We start from the raw sequence: 22,994 nt of genomic DNA on the forward strand, positions 1-22,994 counted from the left end.
AAGACGGTATTAGGAAGTTTTAAGATACCTTGCCATCGGCAAGTGTTACTGCAACCCAAGTAATTCGATTGTGGATGACAGTCTTCAGTAGAAGTTTCTACGCAATCCATGGTGGAGGGTACATAAGCTTCGGCCTGGCCGAACTTACGGCCATATATACTTGTTTTTTTTTTTTTTGACGGTGTACATCTAACTCTGAAGCGATTTCTTCCAAATTAAATAGGGTTCTATTCAGACAGAAAACACAATCTTGTGCCAAATTTTAAGTCGATCGGACTAAAACAGCGACCTAGACTTTGATCATAAAAATGTATTCACAGACATATGGACGGAAAAACAGGCTGGTATGGCTATATCGACTCAGCCATTCTTAATGTTTTTTAGCCATTTTAGCCATTCTTAATGTTTTTCGAAATTATACTTAACATTTTTGGAAATCATACGAAAATGTTCTTCTGCTTTCGTTCATATTGAACTTTTTACAATTAAAGTCTTAATTGAGTTTTAAAAAATATTCAAGAAATAATTTAATTGATTCAACAAATTTTTTAATTGAAACAAAAATCAATCTTAACAAGTATATCGGCCAGGCCGAATCTTATGTACTAGCACAATGTACCAAATTTCAACTGACTCGGATGAAATTTGCTCCTCCAAGAGGCTCCAAAACCAAATATCGGGATCGGTTTATATGGGAGCTATATATAATTATGGACTGATATGAACCAATTCCTGCATGGTTGTTGGATACAATATACTAACATCACGTACCAAATTTCAACCGAATCGGATGAATTTTGCTCTTCCAAGAGGCTCCGGAGGTCAAATCTGGGCATCGGTTTATATGGGACCTATATATAATTATGGACCGATTTCGATCAATTTTTGCATGGTCATTAGAGTCCATATACTTACACCATGTACCAAATTTCAGCCGGATCGGAGGAAATTTGCTTCTCTTAGAAGCTCCGCAAGCCAAATCGGGGGATCGGTTTATATGGGGGCTATATATAATTATGGACCGATGTGGACCAATTTTTCATGGTCATAAGAGACCATATACTTACACCATGTACCAAATTTCAGCCGGATCGGAAGAAATTTGCTTCTCTTAGAAGCTCCGCAAGCCAAATCGGGGGATCGGTTTATATGGGGGCTATATATAATTATGGACCGATGTGGACCAATTTTTGCATGGTCATTAGAGACCATATACTTACACCATGTACCAAATTTCAGCCGGATCGGAAGAAATTTGCTTCTCTTAGAAGCTCCGCAAGCCAAATCGGGGGATCGGTTTATATGGGGGCTATATATAATTATGGACCGAAGTGGACCAATTTTTGCACTGTTGTTAGAGACCATATTCTAACACCATTTACCAAATTTCAGCCGGATCGGATGAAATTTGCTTCTCTTAGAGGATTCCGAATCCAAATTTGGGGGTCCGTTTATATGGGGGCTATACGTAAAAGTGAACCGATATGGCCCATTTGCAATACCATCCGGTCTACATCAATAACAACTATTTGTGCAAAGTTTCAAGTCGATAGCTTGTTCCGTTCGGAATGTAGCGTGATTTCAACAGAGGGACGGACATGCTCAGATCGACTCATAATTTCACCACGACCCAGAATATATACTTTATGGGGTCTTAGAGCAATATTTCGATGTGTTACAAACGGAATGACAAAGTTAATATACCCCCCATCCTATGGTGGAGGGTATAATTAATTGGGTCAATAATTTTGTGATTGAAGACAAAAAATATTTTTTTGTGTGCAGTCATTGAAGAAAAATATCCACGTTTGGTTTATTACATTTTTGAGACATACTTGGGATAAGGAACATTTCATTGGGCTGAGTAAAATTTCGAGAAAAATAATAAAATTTAACTACAAATAAAATTAAATAAATTTAGAATTAGTTTGACGACGGACTTTTTTTCTGTGTAGTGTATTATACTTTTTTTCTTTGTAGTGTATTATACAGTCGGTTCCACCTATCGTTTAGTATAAAACCACTTCCGCAAATCGAGAATGAAATTGCATTTGTTTTACAAAATCAAAAAAAAAAAGGAATAAATAAAATAATAATTTCAGACCATACCAAAGATGCCGTTAGTAATAAATGTTTTAAAATCACAATGGAGGGCGTTCACAACGGCGCATCCATTAGTAAGAGGCTGTATTTCCTATGCGGTTCTATGGCCTACAAGTAGTTTAATACAACAAACTATAGAGGGTAAAAATTTCAGTAAGTATTTGATTTAAATCGTTAAGGAATTTATTTTGTAAGAAAATTTCTTAATATTTCAGAGACTTATGATTATATGCGAGCCTTAAGATTTGGTATATTTGGTTCTTTGTATATAGCACCCACCTTACATGCTTGGGTTCGACTAACATCAGCCATGTGGCCACAAATGACCTTGAGAGTAGGTCTAGTTAAGGTTTGTTCGAGATGTGCTTTTTGTTTTGTTAAAGTTTGAAAAAATTCGAGCCTCTGAATTTATAGGCTTCCATTGAACAAATTTCTTATGGACCTTTTGCCAGTGTAAGTTTCTTTACTGGTATGTCGTTATTGGAAGGCAAAACATTTGAAGAAGCTGTGCAAGAAGTGAAAAATAAATTTATACCAACATATAAGGTTTGTACAAATATCAAAGAAATGTAAAGAGGATTTAATTTCTAAGAAAAAGTGTAAAATTACGGGTATTTTCATGTAGCTCCGTTAGGCTTTAAAGGTGATAAAAAAAAAACTTAATTGTAGATATCTTCCCTCCGGTTAACTTTATCTGAAAAATGCTCGGCGGTTGATTTTGTAACTGCCAGACGAGCATTTAAGCAGTGTGACAAATATTTCCCTAAAACGGTTTAAAAGTCGGTTAACTAAACTTGCACTAACGGAGCTTTATGAAAATGGAGGTAAAAATAAAATATTTTGGGAGATTATATGGCTCCATGAGATTCGTGCCAAACAATTTGCAAACCTATGTCAACATTTTTTCTACAAACCAAATCACCAGTACATATAACAAAAACATTTATTAAAATATTATATAAAAATAATACTTTAATTTACTATATACAGGTGGCTGTTTGTGTATGGCCAGTTTTACAAACCATAAATTTTTCCATGGTTCCTGAAAGACATCGTCTGGTATATCTCAGCATATGCAGCCTTATTTGGACCACCTTTTTGGCTTTTATGAAGAGAAAAGAAATAAATACTGACCAAGTATCACTTCAAAATAGTGACGAACCTATTCGAGTGAATTCTTTACTGCCTATTTGATTTTTAGATTACTTTACTGCCTTAGTTTATATTAGAACATTTTTAATTTTTGTTTATTTATTTTATAAGTATTTAAAGATGTTGTTTCACTTTTTTCTAATGTAAAATAATAAAAATGCATTTATGTGTAATTATTATAATTTTTAGTTTTATTTTTAATGTATAACCACTTTCAAAAAACAGTAAAACCACCAGGAAGCAGGCTAGTTTTAGAAAAGCTAGATTAATTTTAAAAATTTTTAACTAAGAATTTTAACAAAAAAATACAAAAAATTATCGTAATCAATATGTACTTGTTGACCTTTCAGCTAAAGTCTTTTAATCACCTATTGAATTTGAAATCTTCGTGCCCTTAACTACGATTGCGGTATGGAGTACTAGATTATGGCGATTCCATAGATTGCCATATAAAGCATTTTGCAAATTCGCCGAGTTCAAAATAATAGCCAAATCAGACCAGAAGAAAACGTTACTAGCTAAAAATGTGCAAAATTTCACATAAATCGGTGTAAAATGTTGGCCCCTGTGGTCATATGAGTGCAAATCGGGCGAAAGATATATGTTGGGACTATATCCGAATGCGATCCGATTTCAAGCAAATTTGGCGCACTTTACGACACTACCAATTATACGTCCTGTATAAAATAAAACAGTAATATAATAGCTATATAAGTGCATATCGGGTAAAATATATATATGGGTGCTATATCTAAATCTGAACCCATTTTCAAAATCAACCCGAAACACATACATGTGCCAATTTGAAGTCGATTGGACTAAAATTGCGATCACAAAAATATGTTCACAGACAGATGGACGGACGGACGTGGCATGTTCCACTCAGGGGCCGGCCCTAAGTATTCATAGATGACGCGTGCTGAGTCCTATTGGACTGTCTATGGTCTGCGACCAAATTGTTTGTCTATCCTGCGCTGAAAAATAAAACCATGCACGGTTCCAACGATTTTGTCTTTATTTTAAAAATGTTGGTATTGATTCCGAGCCAAAGAAGCGGAGAATACAAGTAAGGATACTTTTAAGGCATAATTCTCTTGTAAATTTGGGTTTTGTGTACTTGCTTTTAGGAAGCAAATTTTAATTTTTCGCTTTTGCAGCTTTTTTCTTCATATGCTATCAAAGTCCTTTAAACACGAATTAACGATAACTTTATTTTCCAAATTAAAACTCGACTTTCAGTAGAAATTATGCTATGTTTCAAGTAAAAAACGTCTTTAAAATAAAGTGTTGAAAAACATGTCCTATATTTGAACGATATTTTGCTTTGTAGTCAAGATGCAAAAAGACAACAAATTTAAAGACAATTTCATTAAATTTAAAGAATTTTTCCGAATTATTAAAGTCAAGTTGATCTTAGCCCAACCATTTTTGTTTTCATGTTATGATGCCCATTTTTAAGTCAAATCACTTAATTATAAGGACAATACGACTTCATTGAAAAGTTTATCGACTTTTGGACAAGGAAAAAACTTTATATTAGAGAAATTCGTCTTCTATGCTAAGCAAAATTTGCATTCGTATTTTAAAGACATGAAATCTTTGACCTCACGACAATATTTTTTTGTCAGTGTGGGCTTCAATGTGTCTTTGGGACATTTTCCCGATAATATTCGGCGTTTATTTTGACCCCAGATTAGATCAGGTTATATTAGTTTCATCTAGACTACAGAAATAACAGATATGGATGGGAAAAACACATTCACTGGAAAAATATTGACCTAATATGAAAGATTATGAAACCTGAATTTTAAGATAAAATATTTTTACACAGAAAAAAAGTCTGTTGTAAAACTGATGCTAAAATGGACTAATATTTAGTGCAAAAATTTTATTTTGCTTTAGTTTATTTTTAAAATTTTGTAAGAAATTTTCCTTAGCCCAACGATTTTTTCTTTATTCCACGTATGTCTCAAAAATGTTATGAACTAAATGGCAGTAAAATTTCAATGACATACAAATTAGTTCAACTCTAACTAAAACAGAAGAAGTTTCTCGTACACTTCCCAAAAATAGTAAGAATGAACTACAGCGTGGTTAAAATGGAAATGATGTGGCGCCTAAGATTTTTCCTTTTTATACCCTCCACCATAGGATTGGGGTATATTAACTTTGTCATTCCGTTTGTAACACATCGAAATATTGCTCTAAGACCCCATAAAGTATATATATATTCTGGGTCGGGGTGAAATTGTGAGTCGATCTGAGCATGTCCGTCCGTCCGTCTGTTGAAATCACGCTAACTTCCGAACAAAACAAGCTATCGACTTGGCACAAGTAGTTGTTATTGATGTAGGTCGGATGGTATTGCAAATGGGCCATATCGGTCCACTTTTACGGATAGCCCCCATATAAACGGACCCCCAAATTTGGCTTGCGATTGCTCTAAAAGAAGCACATTTCATCCGATCCAGCTGAAATTTGGTACATGGTGTTAGTATATGGTCTCTAACAACCATGCAAAAATTGGTCCATATCGGTACACTTTTACGTATAGCCCCCATATAAACGGACCCCCAAATTTGGTTTGCGATTGCTCTAAAAGAAGCAAATTTCATCCGATCAGGCTGAAATTTGGTACATAGTGTTAGTATATGGTCTCTAACAACCATGCAAAAATTGGTCTATATCGGTCCACGTTTACGTATAGCCCCCATATAAACGGACCCCCCAATATGGCTTGCGATTGCTCTAAGAGAAGCAAATTTCATCCGATCCGGATGAAATTTGGTACATGGTATTAGTATATGGTCTCCAACGACCATGCAAAAATTGGTCCACATCGGTCCATAATTATATATGTTAGGTTAGGTTAGGTTAGGTTAGGTTAGGTTAGGTTAGGTGGCAGCCCGATGTATCGGCTCACTTAGACTATTCAGTCCATTGTGATACCACAGTGGTGAACTTCTCTCTTATCACTGAGTGCTGCCCGATTCCATGTTAACCTCAATGACAAGGGACCTTCTTTTTATAGCCGAGTCCGAACGGCGTTCCACATTCCAGTGAAACCACTTAGAGAAGCTTTGAAACCCTCAGAAATGTCACCAGCATAACTGAGGTGGGATAATCCACCGCTGACCTTGTACATGCAAGGCGGGCATGCTAACCATTGCACCACGGTGGCTCCCATATAAACCGATCCCCCGATTTGGCTTGCGGAGCCTCTAAGAGAAGCAAATTTCATCCGATCCGGCTGAAATTTGGTACATGGTGTTGGTATATGTTCTCTAATGACCATGCAAAAAATTGGTCCACATCGACCCATTATTATATATAGCCCATAATTATATATAAGCCGATCCCCATAATTATATATAAGCCGATCCCCAGATTTGATCTCCGGAGCCTCTTAGAGGAGCAAAATTCATCCGATCCGGTTGAAATTTGGTACGTGGTGTTAGTATATGGTCTCCAACAACCATGCCAAAATTGGTCCATATCGGTCCATAATTATATATAGCCCCCATATGAATCGATCCCCAGATTTGTCCTCCGGAGCCTCTTGGAGAAGCAAAATTCATCCGATCCGGTTGAAATTTGGAACATGGTGTTAGAATATGGTATCTAACAAACACGCAAGAATTGGTCCATATCGGTCCATAATTATATATATATATATATATAAACCGTTCCCCAGATTTGATCTCCGGAGCCTCTTGGAGGATCATCCGATCCGGTTGAAATTTGCAACGTGGTGTTAGTATAAGGCCGCTAATAACCATGCCAAAATTGGTCCATATCGGTCTATAGTTATATATAGCCGATCCCCAATCACACAAATTGTCCATATCGGTTCATAATCATGGTTGCCACTCGAACCAAAAATAAACTACCAAAATTTTATTTTTATAGAAAATTTTGTCAAAATTTTATTTCTATAGAAAATTTTGTCAAAATGTTATTTCTATAGACAATGTTGTCAAAATTTTATTTCTATACAAAATTTTTTCCAAATTTTATTTCTATAGAAAATTTTGTTAAAATTTTACTTCTATAGAAAATGTTGCCAAAATTTTATTTTGTCAAAATTTTATTTCTATAGAAACTTTAAACTTAACTATATACGTAATTAATCGGCCTTTTTAGTTTAATATATACCATGTATGGACTATGTGGTATATATTACGGTGTTAGGAAGTTTTAAGATACCTTGCCATCGGCTTCAGTAGAAGTTTCTACGCAATTCTTGGTGGAGGGTACATAAGCTTCGGCCTGGCCGAACTTACGGCCGTATATACTTGTTTCTGTGTAAAACAAATAAAATTCATTCATAATTTAATTTTTATACCCACAACCATAGAATTGTGGCGGGGGTATAATAAGTTTGTCATTCCGTTTGTAACACATCGAAATATATTCTTGCTCAGGGAGAAATTCTAAGACGATATAAGCATGTCCGTCTGTCTGTCTGTTGTAATACCGCTACAGCCTTCAATAATGGCTCTATCGTTCTGAAATTTGGCACAGATTCGTCTTTTGTTTGCAGGCACGTCAATTTCGAAGATGTCGCATCTTTGGCTCGAAATCAATGCCAAATTCTTTGAATCCAAGTTATTTTTTAGTGTACACAATTTTGTTCTGATTCAATCAAGAAATTAATTAATCCAATTAATTTTTGAATTTTTGATAAAAATTATATCTTTTAATAAAAGCTTACTACAGCTAAACTAACAACTTGCTTTGACTTAAATAAACTTTCTGCTATTGTTGAAGTTTTAATTATTATATGGAACATTGAAAATATTAGAAAATATTTATATTTTTTAAATATATGTTTTAATTAAGTAAACATTTCCCTGTTTCAACCACCTTTAGTTTTATACTTTTGTAAGATGCCTTTAGTTGTAAATTTCGTTAAATCTCAATGGAGAGCCTTTATAACAACTCACCCATTTGTAAGAGGTGTCATAACTTATGCCGTATTGTGGCCCACCAGTAGTTTAGTCCAACAAACCATAGAGGGTAAAAACTTCAGTAAGTATAATATGGATAATAACAAAACTAGCATATAAATAATTAGGATATCCATACTTATAGGAACCTATGATTATATGCGAGCCTTTAGATTTTGTATATTGGGCTCAATGTATGCGGCACCCGTGTTATATGGCTGGGTAAGAGTATCATCAGCAATGTGGCCAAACATGTCATTAAGAGTGGGACTAACGAAGGTATTTTTGTTTTTTCAAAATTACATTACTAAGAATTTTATGGCTAAATTACTTTTAATTGAAAAGGCCGCTGTAGAACAAGTGTCCTATGGACCATTTGCCTGTGTGAGTTTCTTTACCGGTATGACATTACTTGAGGGTAAATCACTAAAGGAAGCTATACAGGAAGCCAAAAACAAATTTGTACCCACTTTCAAGGTAAGTTAATAAGATTTTTTGAGTTATTTTTTAATTTAATTAAAATTTTTCTCTCTGCAGGTTGGCATTTATATATGGCCTATTTTACAAACCATTAATTTTTCCATTATACCGGAAAGACATCGCATGGTTTATGTTAGCATTTGTAGCTTTTTGTGGACCATATGTTTAGCCTACATAAAAGAGATGCAGGTATGCAATGAACCACAGCAACTTCAAAGTGACCATCAAACAGTTTTATCAAATTCAACCCCTTTATCAATTAAATAATTTTTATAAATTATTTATTCTAATATTTAAATATATCTAAATATAATACAAAAAAAACAAATACCTAATTTATTTTTCTACAAAAGAATCTTTCCACGTGGAAAAATAATGGAAACAAATTTTTAAAGCCATGCGGCAAAATTTACAAATTTTGGAAATGTCCGAACTGCTTTAAACGAAATTCGAATTTAGTACAAGTTTATACCTAATTATACCCACTACCATAGAATGGTAGTTGGTCAGTTCCAATTGAAATGCAATATTTATATGCTCCCAATAGTTTCCTTAATCCAATCCAAATAATAGCGAATATTTGTAAATATCCCTGGTTTATGACCACAAGGTTTAATGCTCCATGAAACTAAACCAATTTGTTTATCGTCTAGCATTAAAGGTCCTCCTGAATCTCCAGAACATTGTCCTCTTCCATTTCCTCCTGCACATATATTGGTTTTATGAACCACTGATTTTAGTTGAGTGCGACAGGCGCTTAAGGAAAGAATTTGCAAGGAAACCCTATTTAATTTAGAAGGGAGGGTGTTAACCATTGTCTGAAAAAAAACACAATTGAAAAGAAAAATAAAACAAGGTCATAGCCAATATTTATATTTAAAAGCAAAATATATAAAAAATATATAAATTGTTGGATAAAGGTTTCTATATTCGAAGCTCACCTCATTCAGGCCCCATCCTATTAATGTCCCAACAAGATTGTCATAAACATTTCCATTATCTTCGTTTAACTGAACTTTGTGGACATTTTCATTGAATTTTATAGAGTTTCTCAATTTTACTAAAGCTATATCATGCAAGGCTATAGTTGCACTATATCCTTCATGTATATGGATAGCTTCCACATTTTCATATTGAGGATTTTTTGGTCTCAATTCGTTTGATCCATATTGTACTAGAAATTCTTGTGGTGTCTTTATGAAAGTGAAACAATGGGCTGCAGTGATAATCCATTGTTGATTTAAAATTGTTCCAGCACAAAAATGTTGATGTCTACGCACCAACTGCAATGAGACCTGAAAGATATTTTTTCCAAAACTTTTCAATTTAATCTTAATATATTTAAAAATATTCTTAGAATAAAAATATATTTTTGATTCGGAAGTAATTCAAAATTGACTTATAAGCACGGTTGCAACAGTTGGTAGAAATCTACCAAACATGGTAAATTTTTTACTATTGGTAGATTGGAAGAATTCTTGATTTTTTTGGTAGATTTTGCAAACTTTCCTCTCCAACTAAGAGGTACATCACATCGTTTTTACAGAAATAAAACTTGGACAAAATTTTCTTTAAAATAAAATTTCAACAAAATTTTTCTTAAAAGTTGACAAAATTTACTATAGAAATAAAATGCTGACAAAAATTTCTAGAGAAATAAAATTTTGACAAAATTTGCTATAGAAATAAAAATTTGAAAAAATTTTCTATAGAAATAAATGTTGACAAAAAAATTTTGTTGACAAAATTTTCCATGGAAATAAAATTTTGACAAAGTTTTCTATAGAAAAAAAATTTGATAAAATTTTCTATAAAAATAAAATTTTGTTAAAAATTTTCCATACAAACAAAATATTGACAAAATTTTCTATAGAAATAAAATTCTGACAAAATTTTTTAAAGAAATAAAATTTTGACTTTTAAATTTAATCTTATTATATATAAAAATATTCTTAGAATAAAAATATGTTTTTGAGCCGGAAGTAATTCAAAATTGACTTATAAGCACGGTTGCAATAATTGGTAGAAATCTACCAAAAATGGTAAATTTTTTACTATTGGTAGATACACAGAAAAAATTTTTTTTCTGATTCAATCACGAAATTAATTGATCCAATTAATTTTTAATTGAAATGTCTTCAATCACAGAAATAATAGTATCAATTAAAAAATTAATTGAAGGTCAATTAAAAAGTTAATTAATCCAATTAAAAAATTAATTGGTACTATTATTTTTGTGATTGAATTTTGTTTCAATTAAAAAATTTGTTGAATCAATTAAATTTTTAATTGAATATTTTTTAAAACTCAATTAAAATTTTAATTGGAAAAATGTTCGTGAAATTTTTTTGTGTGTAGGTAGAATTCTTGATATTTTTTTTGGTAGATTTTGCAAACTTTCCTCTCCAACTACGAGGTACATCACACCTTTTTTACACAAATAAAATTTGGAAAAAATTTTCTTTACAATAAAATTTCAACTAAATTTTTCTTAAAATAAATCCTTACAAAATTTTCTTTAAAATAAAAGTTGACAAAATTTACTATAGAAATAGAATTTTAACAAAATGTTCTATAGACATAAAATTTAGACAAAAAATTTCTATAGAAATAAAATTTTGACAAAATTTTCTATAGAAATAAAATTTTGACAAAATTTTCTATAGAAATAAAATTTTGACAAAATTTTCTATAGAAATAAAATTTTGACAAAATTTTCTATAGAAATAAAATTTTGACAAAATTTTCCACGGAAATAAAATTTTGACAAAATTTTCTATAGAAATAAAATTTTGACACATTTTTCTAAAGAAATAAAATTCTGATAAATCTATAGAAATAAAATTTTTACAAAATTTTCTATAGAAATAAAATTTTTACAAAATTTTCTATAGAAATAAAATGTTGACAAAATTTTTTAAAGAAATAAAATTTTGACTTTTAAATTTAATCTTAATATATATAAAAATATTCATAGAATAAAAATATGTTTTTGATCCGGAAGTAATTAAAAATTGACTTATAAGCACGGTTGCAACAATTGGTAGAAATCTACCAAAAATTTTAAATTTTTTACTGTTGGTAGATTGGTCGAATTCTTGATTTTTTTGGTAGATTTTGCAAACTTTCCTCTGCAACTAAGAGGTACATCACACCTTTTTTACAGAAATAAAATTTGGACAAAATTTTCTTTAAATAAATTTTTGACAAAATAATCATCGAAATAAAATTTTGACAAAATTTTCTATAGAAATAAAATTTTGACAAATTTTTCTAAAGAAAAAAAAGTTTGACAAAACTTTCTATAGAAATAAAATTTTGGCAAAATTCTCTATGGAAATAAAATTTTGACAAAATTTTCTTTACAAATAAAATTTTGAAAAATTTTCTGTAGAAACGAAATTTTGAAAAATGTTCTATAAAAATAAAATTTTAACAAAATTTTCTATAGAAATAAAATATTGACAAAAATTCCTATAGAAATAAACTTTTGACAAAATTTTCTATAGAAATAAAATGTTGACAAAACTTTTTTGACAAAATTTTCTATAGGAATAACATTTTGATAACATTTTCCATGGAAATAAAATTTTGACAAAATTTTTTATAGAAATAAAATTTTGATAAAATTTTCTACTGAAATAAAATTTTGACAAAATTTTCCATACAACTAAAATATTGACGAAAATTTCTATAGAAATAAAATTTTGACAAAGTTTTTTATAGGAATAAAATTTTTCTATAGAAATAAAATTTTAACAAATTTTTCTATAGAAATAAAATTTTAACAAATTTTTCTATAAAAATAAAATTTTGAAAAATTTTTAATAGAAATATAATTTCGAAAAATTTTCTTTAAAAATAAAATTTTGACAATATTTTCAAAAGAAATAAACTTTTCACAAAATTTTCTATAGAAATAAAATTTTGACAAAATTTTCTATAGAAATAAAATTTTGATAAAATTTTCTACTGAAATAAAATTTTGACAAAATTTTCCATACAACTAAAATATTGACGAAAATTTCTATAGAAATAAAATTTTGACAAAGTTTTTTATAGGAATAAAATTTTTGCTATAGAAATAAAATTTTAACAAATTTTTCTATAAAAATAAAATTTTGAAAAATTTTTAATAGAAATATAATTTCGAAAAATTTTCTGTAAAAATAAAATTTTGACAATATTTTCAAAAGAAATAAACTTTTCACAAAATTTTCTATAGAAATAAAATTTTGACAAAATTTTCTATAGAAATAAAATGTTGACAATTTTTTTTTTGACAAAATTTTCTATGGAAATAAAATTGTGACAAAATTTTCTATAGAAATAAAATTTTGATAAAAATTTTTCATACAAACAAAATATTGACAAAAATGTTCTATAGAAATAAAATTTTGACAAATTTTTCTAAAGAAATAAAATTTTGACAAAATTCTCTATGAAATAAAATTTTGGCAAAATTCTCTATGAAATAAAATTTTAGCAAAATTCTCTATAGAAATAAAATTTTGAAAAATTTTCTGTAGAAACAAAATTGAAAAATGTTCTATAGAAATAAAATTTTAACAAAATTTTCTATAGAAATAATATATTGACAAAAATTCCTATAGAAATAAACTTTCGACAAAAATTCTTATAGAAATAAACTTTTGACAAAATTTTCTATAAAAATAAAATTATGACAAAATTTTCCATGGAAATAATATGTTGTCAAAATTTTCTATAGAAATAAAATTTTGATAAATTTTTCTACTGAAATAAAATTTTGACAAAATTTTCCGTACAACTAAAATATTGACGAAAATTTCTATAGAAATAAATTTTTTTTTTTTATATTATGGATGTTTTTATTATATTCGACCTGTATATAGATTTTCCAATTGATAATTGTTGATAAAAACGAGCTCGAGGTCTGGATGATTAATTTTTATTTATTCAATATTTCGTCTTTTCATTGAAAGACTTCATCGGGAAAATTTTTCTGCGTATACAAATAGAAAAGAAAATATATACACAATACATTTAAATACGTACAAATTGCATGTTACATTAAAAACACTCACGAAAAGAACAAAAAATAATACACCAACTGTAGAGTAAATAGCTAACGACGGTGTCTGTTGCATTACTAACGCTTACTCTGCTGCGCTTTGCTTTTTCTAATGAGATTTCTGTAGCTTTGCGCCAAATTGTCAGTGTCTGTCTTATAGTTTATTCGCTTCTGTGTTGGTGTATTGAGAATGTGCAACATCTCCAGTGTTAGTCTCTTGTTGTAATTACTCTCACACTGTAACACACGCGCTCTCTCCAAATCTGGGTGATGGTGTTCTCCTGCACAGTGGGTTGATAATGCTGTTTTTTGCATAGGTCTCTGCAAACGGTGTTTCAGATCTGATTTGTGGCCTGATAAACGAGTTTTTAATTTATTTTTTGTAGTTCCTACGTAAACCTTGTCACACACGTCTTTTTCGTTCCCATTGCACTTTATTTCGTATATTAAATTGGATTTATCCATGTCGTCAATTTTTGGTTTTAGATTAGTAAATAGTTTTTGTAGTGTATTATTAGTTTTCGGGGCTATTGCGAAGTTACTTTTGTCAATGAAATTGGCATTACTGAATCTTTCGTGTAATTTTGGAATATACACGACCGATTTGTAACAAAATTTTTGCTTCTCTTTGGCTGGCTGTACTTCGCTGTTGTTGATCAGTTTATCAATGGTAGATAGAGGAAAGCTGTTTTTCTGGAGTATTTCTTTAATTTTTTTGATGTTCGGCTGGTGAAATTCTTGGCTGCTTATGTTTAATACTCTGTTCACAAAATTTTGAGCAGTATTTTGTATAACTCTCCTGGGGTGGCTGGAGTAGAAATTTACCAATCTGCCGGAAGAAGTTGGCTTTTGGTACCAGTCGGTTTTAATTTTGTTACCATCTCTGATAATTAAAATGTCCAGATATGGAATTTGTCTACATTTTTCGTATTCCAATGTGAATTTTATACTAGGGTTGAAGTTATTGAATATCGTCAAGAGGTTATTTATTGCACTTGTTTTCACAATCCCAAAAAGGTCGTCAACATACTTAGTAAGAATCTTAGGCCTAATATCACAGTTTCACCAGCCGAACATCAAAAAAATTAAAGAAATACTCCAGCAAAACAGCTTTCCTCTATCTACCATTGATAAACTGATCAACAACAGCAAAGTACAGCCAGCCAAAGAGAAGCAAAAATTTTGTTACAAATCGGTCGTGTATATTCCAAAATTACACGAAAGATTCAGTAATGCTAATTTCATTGACAAAAGTAACTTCGCAATAGCCCCGAAAACTAATAATACACTACAAAAACTATTTACTAATCTAAAACCAAAAATTGACGACATGGATAAATCCAATTTAATATACGAAATAAAGTGCAATGGGAACGAAAAAGACGTGTGTGACAAGGTTTACGTAGGAACTACAAAAAATAAATTAAAAACTCGTTTATCAGGCCACAAATCAGATCTGAAACACCGTTTGCAGAGACCTATGCAAAAAACAGCATTATCAACCCACTGTGCAGGAGAACACCATCACCCAGATTTGGAGAGAGCGCGTGTGTTACAGTGTGAGAGTAATTACAACAAGAGACTAACACTGGAGATGTTGCACATTCTCAATACACCAACACAGAAGCGAATAAACTATAAGACAGACACTGACAATTTGGCGCAAAGCTACAGAAATCTCATTAGAAAAAGCAAAGCGCAGCAGAGTAAGCGTTAGTAATGCAACAGACACCGTCGTTAGCTATTTACTCTACAGTTGGTGTATTATTTTTTGTTCTTTTCGTGAGTGTTTTTAATGTAACATGCAATTTGTACGTATTTAAATGTATTGTGTATATATTTTCTTTTCTATTTGTATACGCAGAAAAATTTTCCCGATGAAGTCTTTCAATGAAAAGACGAAATATTGAATAAATAAAAATTAATCATCCAGACCTCGAGCTCGTTTTTATCAACAATTATCAATTGGGAAATAAAATTTTGACAAAATTTTCTATAGAAATAAAATTTTATTAAATTTTTCTATAAAAATAAAATTTTGAAAAAATTTTTATAGGAATAAAATTTGTTGTATAGAAATAAAATTTTAACAAATTTTTCTATAAAAATAAAATTTTGAAAAATTTTCTATAGAAATATAATTTTGAAAAGTTTTCTGGAAAAATAAAATTTTGACAATAGTTTCAAGAGAAATAAAATTTTTACAAAATTTTCTATAGAAATAAAATTTTGACAAAATTTTCTATAGAAATAAAATTTTAACAAATTTTTCTATAGAAATAAAATGTTGACAAAATTTTCTATAGGAATAAAATTTTGACAACATTTTCTATAGAAATAAAATTTTAACAAATTTTTCTATAAAAATAAAATTTTAAAAAATTTTAAATTTTAAAATTTTTTGTATAGAAATAAAATTTTAACAAATTTTTCTATAAAAATAAAATTTTGAAAAATTTTCTATAGAAATATAATTTTGAACAATTTTCTGTAAAAATAAAATTTTGCCAATATTTTCTAGAGAAATAAACTTTTGACAAAATTTTCTGTAAAAATAAAATTTTGACAAAATTTTCTATAGTAATAAAATGTTAACAAAATTGTCTATAGAAACAAAATTTTGCTAAATAAGAGTTTTTGGTAGATTTATTTTGGTCGAATGGCAACCGTGCGCAGTAAAGCAATGAATTTTATATGGGCTTGTCATAGAGCAGAAATTATCCTTTTAAGTATCCGACGAAACGACAATCCTTTGGGTTTATGCTTAATAGAACTACTATTAAAACCAGTCATTTGAAGTCGTTTTCAAAGGTTTTTTTGAAAGCTGGTTGAACATGAGGATTTGTCATTTATTTACGGAGTAAGCTGATTATAACATAAAATCTTAAGCTTGATACACTCATAAAAGAAAGTTAACACGAAACGAATTAACTCATAAAGTTTTGTATACCACACTTGTAGACAACGCACCAGTATTTTTTTTTGACAGACAATCTCTGGTGTCGACCATTATAAAGAGAAATAGGTCAACATATTTTCACAAAAAATTATTTTCTTTTTATAAAAGGCTAAGTACTTATTGGACCACACTCGAAAAGCTATCATAGACATTTGAAGATACATGTCGAAAATAAAGATGTATTCTTGATAAGACTGCTATATTAATGATATGAAAGTCGACTTTTTATAATCTTCAGTCGAATTCCATTTGAACAAAAATCGACTTCAGAAGATTTTGATCTTCTCTTAAGGATTCTGATATTAGTTCCTAGCCAAAGATGTAGGTTCTTTAAAATAAAGAAATTGTTTAGGGGCCTATCTAGCTTTAAATCTAGGATCAAAAAAAAATTAAACTAGGACACAGATCTAATTTATGGAAATTTCATTATCTTTTTACTAAAAATTCTAGAAATTGCACTTTTATTTTATATCCAAATGTGACAGAAAAACTTGATGTAAAGTCGTGTTCCACATATTACCTTGAGGATTGTGGATGGCCACCCCTATAAGATAATACACTCAAATAAGATTCTCAATTAAATTATTAAATAACAACAAATTTATTTCATTACTTTTTCAAATTGAAATGTTTTGGTGAACGTATCACAATTAAATTTCCACTCATAATACCCTCGATACCATTAATGCCTTCTTCGCTGTCACCAAACTCTTCTTCGTCTTCGGCATCTAAAATTGTTTCCAAAATCCAACCAACATAGGCTGATACCTCAGTAAAGACTCCCGGATATGGTGGAATGGTGCAAGGTTTGCGCGACCATGAAACAATACCAATTTGTGTATCATTTACAATCAAAGGTCCACCAGAATCTCCACTGCATTGACCTTTACCTCCTTCAGGAACACCAGCGCAAATGTTGGAGGAGTGTATCTGTAAGCCATGACGGCGACTACACTCGGCATCACTGAAAACATCCAAATCGACTTTTTGTAAATGTTTTTGAATGTAACCACCAGTCTGAAAGAAACAAAAATGTTATGAATAGTTTGACAATATATTAATCGTAATGGAGATGGATGTTTTCATCCGTAAATAACATAATTGGACATAATTACGATTATGGACCATGGTCCCTACACTCAAAACATAAGTGAAACCTATATGGCACTAAAGCCAATTTAATTCTATTTTAGTTCATGGAATTAATATGTTTTGAGAAAGTTTTCTTGACTTTAATATTTTTTTGTGTACAGTACACGCAGAGAAGGAATATGATCACCTCAAACATGTTTCAAGAGCAAAATGTTATTTTTGTATGGTGACCATGTAACATGTTTGTCACTAAAATGTTATTTTCTAGTCAAATATAACCTGCTTGCCGACATCAGATACATGATTTCCGAGAAAATAACATGGTTGCAAAAACCATGTTACATGGTCACCACCCAAAAATAACATTTTGCTCTTAAAACATGTTTGAGGTGATCATATTCCTTCTCTGGGTGTAGTACACAAATAAAGCATAAATATTTACTAAATTCGTGTCTCCCTTAAAATAGCTCAGAATTGCTTAAAATTTGTAAATTTTACCAATAATGTGCCCATCGTGAACTTCGTATGATACTAAAGACGCTTTTGCAATTTTGAACTCCAATTTTTTCCTTCAAACTTCGAAATTTTCTTTAACAAGTAATAAATTTTCTTGAATTTTTCGAAAAAAAATACTTATTTTTTATGAAATTCGGGCGACATCTGCGTATGTATATAAAATTTTCTAAAATTTACCACAATTTTTCCCTCCTGGTAGGTTTTTGGAGTCTAGGCAAAAATTCAATATTTTATTTTTTAATGGTCGAAGAGGGAGATCTATCTCTTGGCTGCCTTTATACATAACAAAATCATGTTTTAAGAACGGGAAAAAATATAACATGTTTATTGTAACCATATTATTTTCTTGGAAATTATGTATCTGATTTCGACAGGCATTTTATATTTGGCGATATAACAACATTTTTGCCACAAAAATATAAAAAAAAAAAACATTTTCCTCTTGAGGTGATACTATAGAAGAAATTACTCCCTCTCATAGAAGAAAAATGAACTAAAAGTAAAGAAAAATCATTGGCGCCAAATCATGACCATTTTAACTATACCGTTGTTCATTCTTACTATTTTTGGGAATTGAATCAAAATGTTAGTTTGCTTTGAACTTTATACCCACGTTTAGTTCGTAAGATGTTTGAGACATAATTAAAAAAAAAACAAGTATATACGGCCGTAAGTTCGGCCAGGCCGAATCTTATGTACCCTCCACCATGGATTGCGTAGAAACTTCTACGAAAGACTGTCATCCACCATCGAATTACTTGGGTTGTGTTATCTTAAAACTTCTTAACATCGTTTTCTAAATTGTGAGTTAGACCATACATGGTATATATTAGACAAAAAAGTTATGTATAGTTAAGTCTACAAATAATTTATGTGTGATTGAGGATCGATTTATCTGAGGGCTATATATAACTATAGACCGATGTGGACCTATTTAGTTAGGCATGGTTATTAACGGCCATATACTAGCACAATGTACAAAATTTCAACTGACTCGGATGAAATTTGCTCCTCCAAGAGGCTCCAAAACCAAATCTCGGGATCGGTTTATATGAGGGCTATATATGATTGTGGACTGATATGGACCACTTTTGGCATGGTTGTTTAAATATCATATACTACCACCACGTACCAAATATCAACCAGATCGGATGAATTTTGCTTCTCCAAAAGGCACCAGAGGTCAAATGTGGGGATCGATTTATATGGGGCCTATATATAATTATGCACCGATTTTGACCAATTTGTACATGGGTGTTTGAGGCAATATATTAACACCACGTACCAAATTTCAACTGAATCAGATGAATTTTGGTCTTCCAAGAGGCTCCGGAGGTTAAATCTGGTGATCGGTTTATATGGGGGCTATATATAATTATGGACCGATGTGGACCAATTTTTGCATGGTTGTTAGAGACCATATACCAACACCATGTACCAAATTTCAACCGGATCGGATGAAATTTGCTTCTCTTAGAGGCTCCTCCAGCCAAATCGGGGGATCGGTGTATATGGGGGCTATACGTAAAAGTGGACCGATATGGCCCATTTGCAATACCATCCGACCTACATCAATAACAACTACTTGTGCCAAGTTTCAAGTTGATAGCTTGTTTCGTTCGGAAGTAAGCGTGATTTCAACAGACGGACGGACGGACATGATCAGATCGACTCAGAATTTCACCACGTCCCAGAATATATAATTTATGGGGTCGTAGAGCAATATTTCGATGTGTTACAAACGGAATGACAAAGTTAATATACCCCTATCCTATGGTGGAGGGTATAATAATATACCCCCATCCTATGGTGGAGGTTATAATAATATACCGCCATCCTATAGTGGAGGGTATACAAATTTTATTGGGCTATAGAAAATTTCGAAAAAAAAATTAAAATATTTTTTTTTGAAATAAAAATAAGTTAAATTTGGCCTTAGTTTACCTGCGGAATTTTTTTGGTACTTATTCCTTCTGCACGCGTACCTACACAGAAAAAATATCACCAAACTATTTCTAATTAAAAAGTTGACTGAAATTGATGATTCAATTAATAAATTAATTGATACACTTAACATTTTAATTAAGATAGAAACGTTACGCTAATTACGTCAACGATTAAATATTTTTAGTCAAAAAATTAATTGATACAATTAACTTTTTAATCAAAATCGGAAGACTAAGTTAATTAAAAAAGTGATTTTTTTTTTTTAATTTTTAACTAATTTCTTTTTTTACTATAAAGTTTTTAATCAAACTAAAAACGCTAACCCCCATTTTCATAAAGCTCCGTTAGTGTTCCGTTAACTAACCAACGTTTAAACCGTATTATAGACAAAGCAGTCATCTTGCCTTTATATTCCATAGACCAGTTAGGAACTTAACTGACGAAATTTTTTCAGTTAAAGTTAACCGGAGAAATGATATTTGCAATTTACTTTCTGTTAACTGGCACTTAAAGCCTAACGGAGCTACATGAAAATGGGCGTAAGTCAATTAAAAAAAGTGATGGATTTTTTTTAATTTTTAACTAAAATTGTTTTTAAACCATCAAGTTTTTCATCAAACTAAAAACACTAAGCCAGTTAAGAAAGTAATTGGAAATAAGAAAAATAATTTAGTTTTGTAATCAACGTGAATTAAATTTTTAATTGAATCAATAGAAAGATTAATTGAAATTTTCTAATGAAATCAATTCATTTTTTAATCAATTATTTGTTAATGTCCAATTAAAAATGTGATTGGTACTATGATTTTCGTGATTGAAGACTTTTCAATTAAAACATTAATTGGATCACTTAATTTCGTGATTGAATCAAAAAAAAATTGTTTGTGTGTAATTTGTCATTTGAGTAAATATTTTAAACATTTTCACACAAAAAACTGGCCATTTGAATTGGCAACACTATGTGTCAGCTACCCTTTATGCAATATTTACCACTATTCCAACTCATAGACACTATTCCAAAATTGCCAAAATTTACGGATAAAAAAACACTCTACCATTTTATAAAATTAAATCCAAACTTACCTCATTGAGACCCCATCCAATTAGGAGAGCTGGAGTTTCTTCATCTGTCTGCATTCGATATTCCGGCAAGCGTATGCCCACAAAATCTTTTTCCACTTTAACCGGCTGGGCAAGTCTCAGTAGAGCAATATCATGTATATATTTATTGGAGGCATTATAGCCTTCATGCACAAATATTTTTGCCAAATTAGCCACATTACTAGAATTTCGATCCAAATCATTACTACCGTACTGAACGTTAATATGCTGGGCGGCACGGCGATAAACACAATGGGCTGCGGTCAAGACCCAAACACGATTTAATAATGAGCCGCCACATGAGTGTTGGCCCGTAGAGGCACGTCTCAATGAAACCTTCCAATGGGAAAGGAAGGATAGAGAATTAAATTCACTTTACTCGCGCTGCGACAACTTACCATATAAGGAAATTCTCCAGGCAACGCTAGGGTACCATTAACAATTTTACTATCGAATGCCAGAGCGTATTGGAGGGCGACACATGCGCTCACAATGAAAAGCCAATCCTTTTTCTGCAACATGTTGTTGATTGTTGGGTAAACAATTGCTGTCTGATGATTGCCCAACAATTGACTAACGGTTTTAAATATGAAAATAGGTTACTCCATAAAAAGAAACTAGGTTTCCATCATGCTGTTTCCATTAGCACCTGTTTTGGGGGGTTCTTTACGTTTTGCTTAAAATGATAAGAGTTGGTAGCGGGCTATTGTTTTTTTTTTTTTTTTCTATGATATTCGCTTTTACACTTTCACACTTATTTTCCATGAAAATATCCCGGTATTATTAAACAGTCACCTCGCACTCCATTCCTACCTCCCACCCTACCATAGATCAAGGTCAATGTTTGCTTCATGTAAGAAAAGAAAAAAGTGGTGAAGAATGGCAAATATTTTTTGCCGACAATATTACTAAACATGCATTATAAGGGTATCTAATTACAATTATTTCCTATTTTACCTAGCTTTGAAGATCAACCGTTTTTCTATTCAACCTTCCCCATAACTACCGATCACAAATGTCGAGTATTTTACAAAAATTTCAAATATTAGTCACAAAATATCCAATTACCAGGGGTATGATCTCATACAGCCTGATATGGCCAGTAAGTAGTTTAGTTCAACAGACATTCGAGGGAAAAAGTTGGGGTAAGTCTATTGTATAATTTTGAGATACATATTAGAGATGTACACGTGAGATACAAGATTTTTTAATTAGTTATAAATATTTCAACTAAAACGACAAGGATGGTGTTGGGAACAAAGATTTAATTACATTGAAGTATAAATATATTATTACGATATATTAACCCTTAAATGCACAAGAACACCAATTCCTCCGAACAAAAATATGCAGAATAGTAAAAAAAAGAACATCTGCTTAGCACATTTCTTTCCATTTTTTTTAGTGTTTTTTGCAAAATTAGTGCTTGTAACATTACTTTTATCTCTGCTAAATATTATTTATCTTCCAATTTGTAAATTTTTGAATTTTTGGTCAAACTCTGATTTTCATTTTTTGATTTCAGATTACACAGAAGTACTATAGATTTCCCGGAAGAAAATGTTTTTTAAAACCGGGTTATGACGTTTTAAATGCAAAAAAACTTGATTTCATAGGATTCGGTTAAAATTTTAGGACCTAA

The 22,994-nt window shown here is 30.8% G+C and overlaps 5 protein-coding genes across 8 annotated transcripts in view; 3 read left to right on the top strand and 2 right to left on the bottom strand.

The window, feature by feature from the left end:
- Positions 1-3,437, top strand: part of LOC142228768 (mpv17-like protein) — a 23,256-nt gene extending 19,819 nt beyond the window's left edge. For both annotated transcript variants that reach the window (XM_075299279.1, XM_075299280.1), the window contains exons 2-5: positions 2,103-2,256; positions 2,319-2,452; positions 2,518-2,649; positions 3,094-3,437. In XM_075299279.1, coding sequence (XP_075155394.1) covers positions 2,115-2,256; positions 2,319-2,452; positions 2,518-2,649; positions 3,094-3,297 — 612 coding nt within the window. In that variant the 5' untranslated portion in view covers positions 2,103-2,114 and the 3' untranslated portion in view covers positions 3,298-3,437. The remainder of the gene's footprint in view (positions 1-2,102; positions 2,257-2,318; positions 2,453-2,517; positions 2,650-3,093) is intronic.
- LOC142228766 (mpv17-like protein) overlaps positions 1-9,012 on the top strand; it is a 20,593-nt gene extending 11,581 nt beyond the window's left edge. For both annotated transcript variants that reach the window (XM_075299276.1, XM_075299277.1), the window contains exons 2-5: positions 8,128-8,286; positions 8,350-8,483; positions 8,550-8,681; positions 8,742-9,012. In XM_075299276.1, the coding sequence (XP_075155391.1) occupies positions 8,145-8,286; positions 8,350-8,483; positions 8,550-8,681; positions 8,742-8,951 (618 nt within the window). In that variant the 5' untranslated portion in view covers positions 8,128-8,144 and the 3' untranslated portion in view covers positions 8,952-9,012. The remainder of the gene's footprint in view (positions 1-8,127; positions 8,287-8,349; positions 8,484-8,549; positions 8,682-8,741) is intronic.
- The window catches only part of LOC142228769 (uncharacterized), a 45,259-nt gene that overhangs the window by 11,589 nt on the left and 10,676 nt on the right, over positions 1-22,994 (top strand). Inside the window, exon 2 of the mRNA XM_075299281.1 lies at positions 22,314-22,497. Coding sequence (XP_075155396.1) covers positions 22,368-22,497 — 130 coding nt within the window. The 5' untranslated portion in view covers positions 22,314-22,367. The remainder of the gene's footprint in view (positions 1-22,313; positions 22,498-22,994) is intronic.
- On the bottom strand, positions 9,095-22,244 carry LOC142228765 (trypsin). Of its 2 annotated transcripts, none has more exons than XM_075299275.1 (3): positions 21,751-22,244; positions 9,626-9,979; positions 9,095-9,502 (listed from the first exon to the last, which is right to left on the bottom strand). In XM_075299275.1, exons 1-3 carry the CDS (start codon positions 21,871-21,873, stop codon positions 9,215-9,217), a joined length of 765 nt encoding a protein of 254 aa, XP_075155390.1. In that variant the 5' UTR covers positions 21,874-22,244; the 3' UTR covers positions 9,095-9,214. The 2 variants fall into 2 exon arrangements, with proteins under 2 accessions (XP_075155390.1, XP_075155389.1); XM_075299274.1 differs by lacking the exons at positions 9,095-9,502; positions 9,626-9,979 and adding exons at positions 17,274-17,713; positions 21,335-21,688.
- LOC142230134 (uncharacterized) lies at positions 13,601-14,346 on the bottom strand. Its single transcript, XM_075300766.1, has 2 exons — positions 13,751-14,346; positions 13,601-13,668 (listed from the first exon to the last, which is right to left on the bottom strand). The coding sequence occupies exon 1, from the start codon at positions 14,200-14,202 to the stop codon at positions 13,816-13,818; it is 387 nt and encodes a 128-aa protein (XP_075156881.1). The 5' UTR covers positions 14,203-14,346; the 3' UTR covers positions 13,601-13,668; positions 13,751-13,815.

Source organism: Haematobia irritans, chromosome 3 (assembly GCF_050003625.1).
Source record: "Haematobia irritans isolate KBUSLIRL chromosome 3, ASM5000362v1, whole genome shotgun sequence".
Taxonomy (NCBI): Eukaryota; Metazoa; Arthropoda; class Insecta; order Diptera; family Muscidae; genus Haematobia; species Haematobia irritans.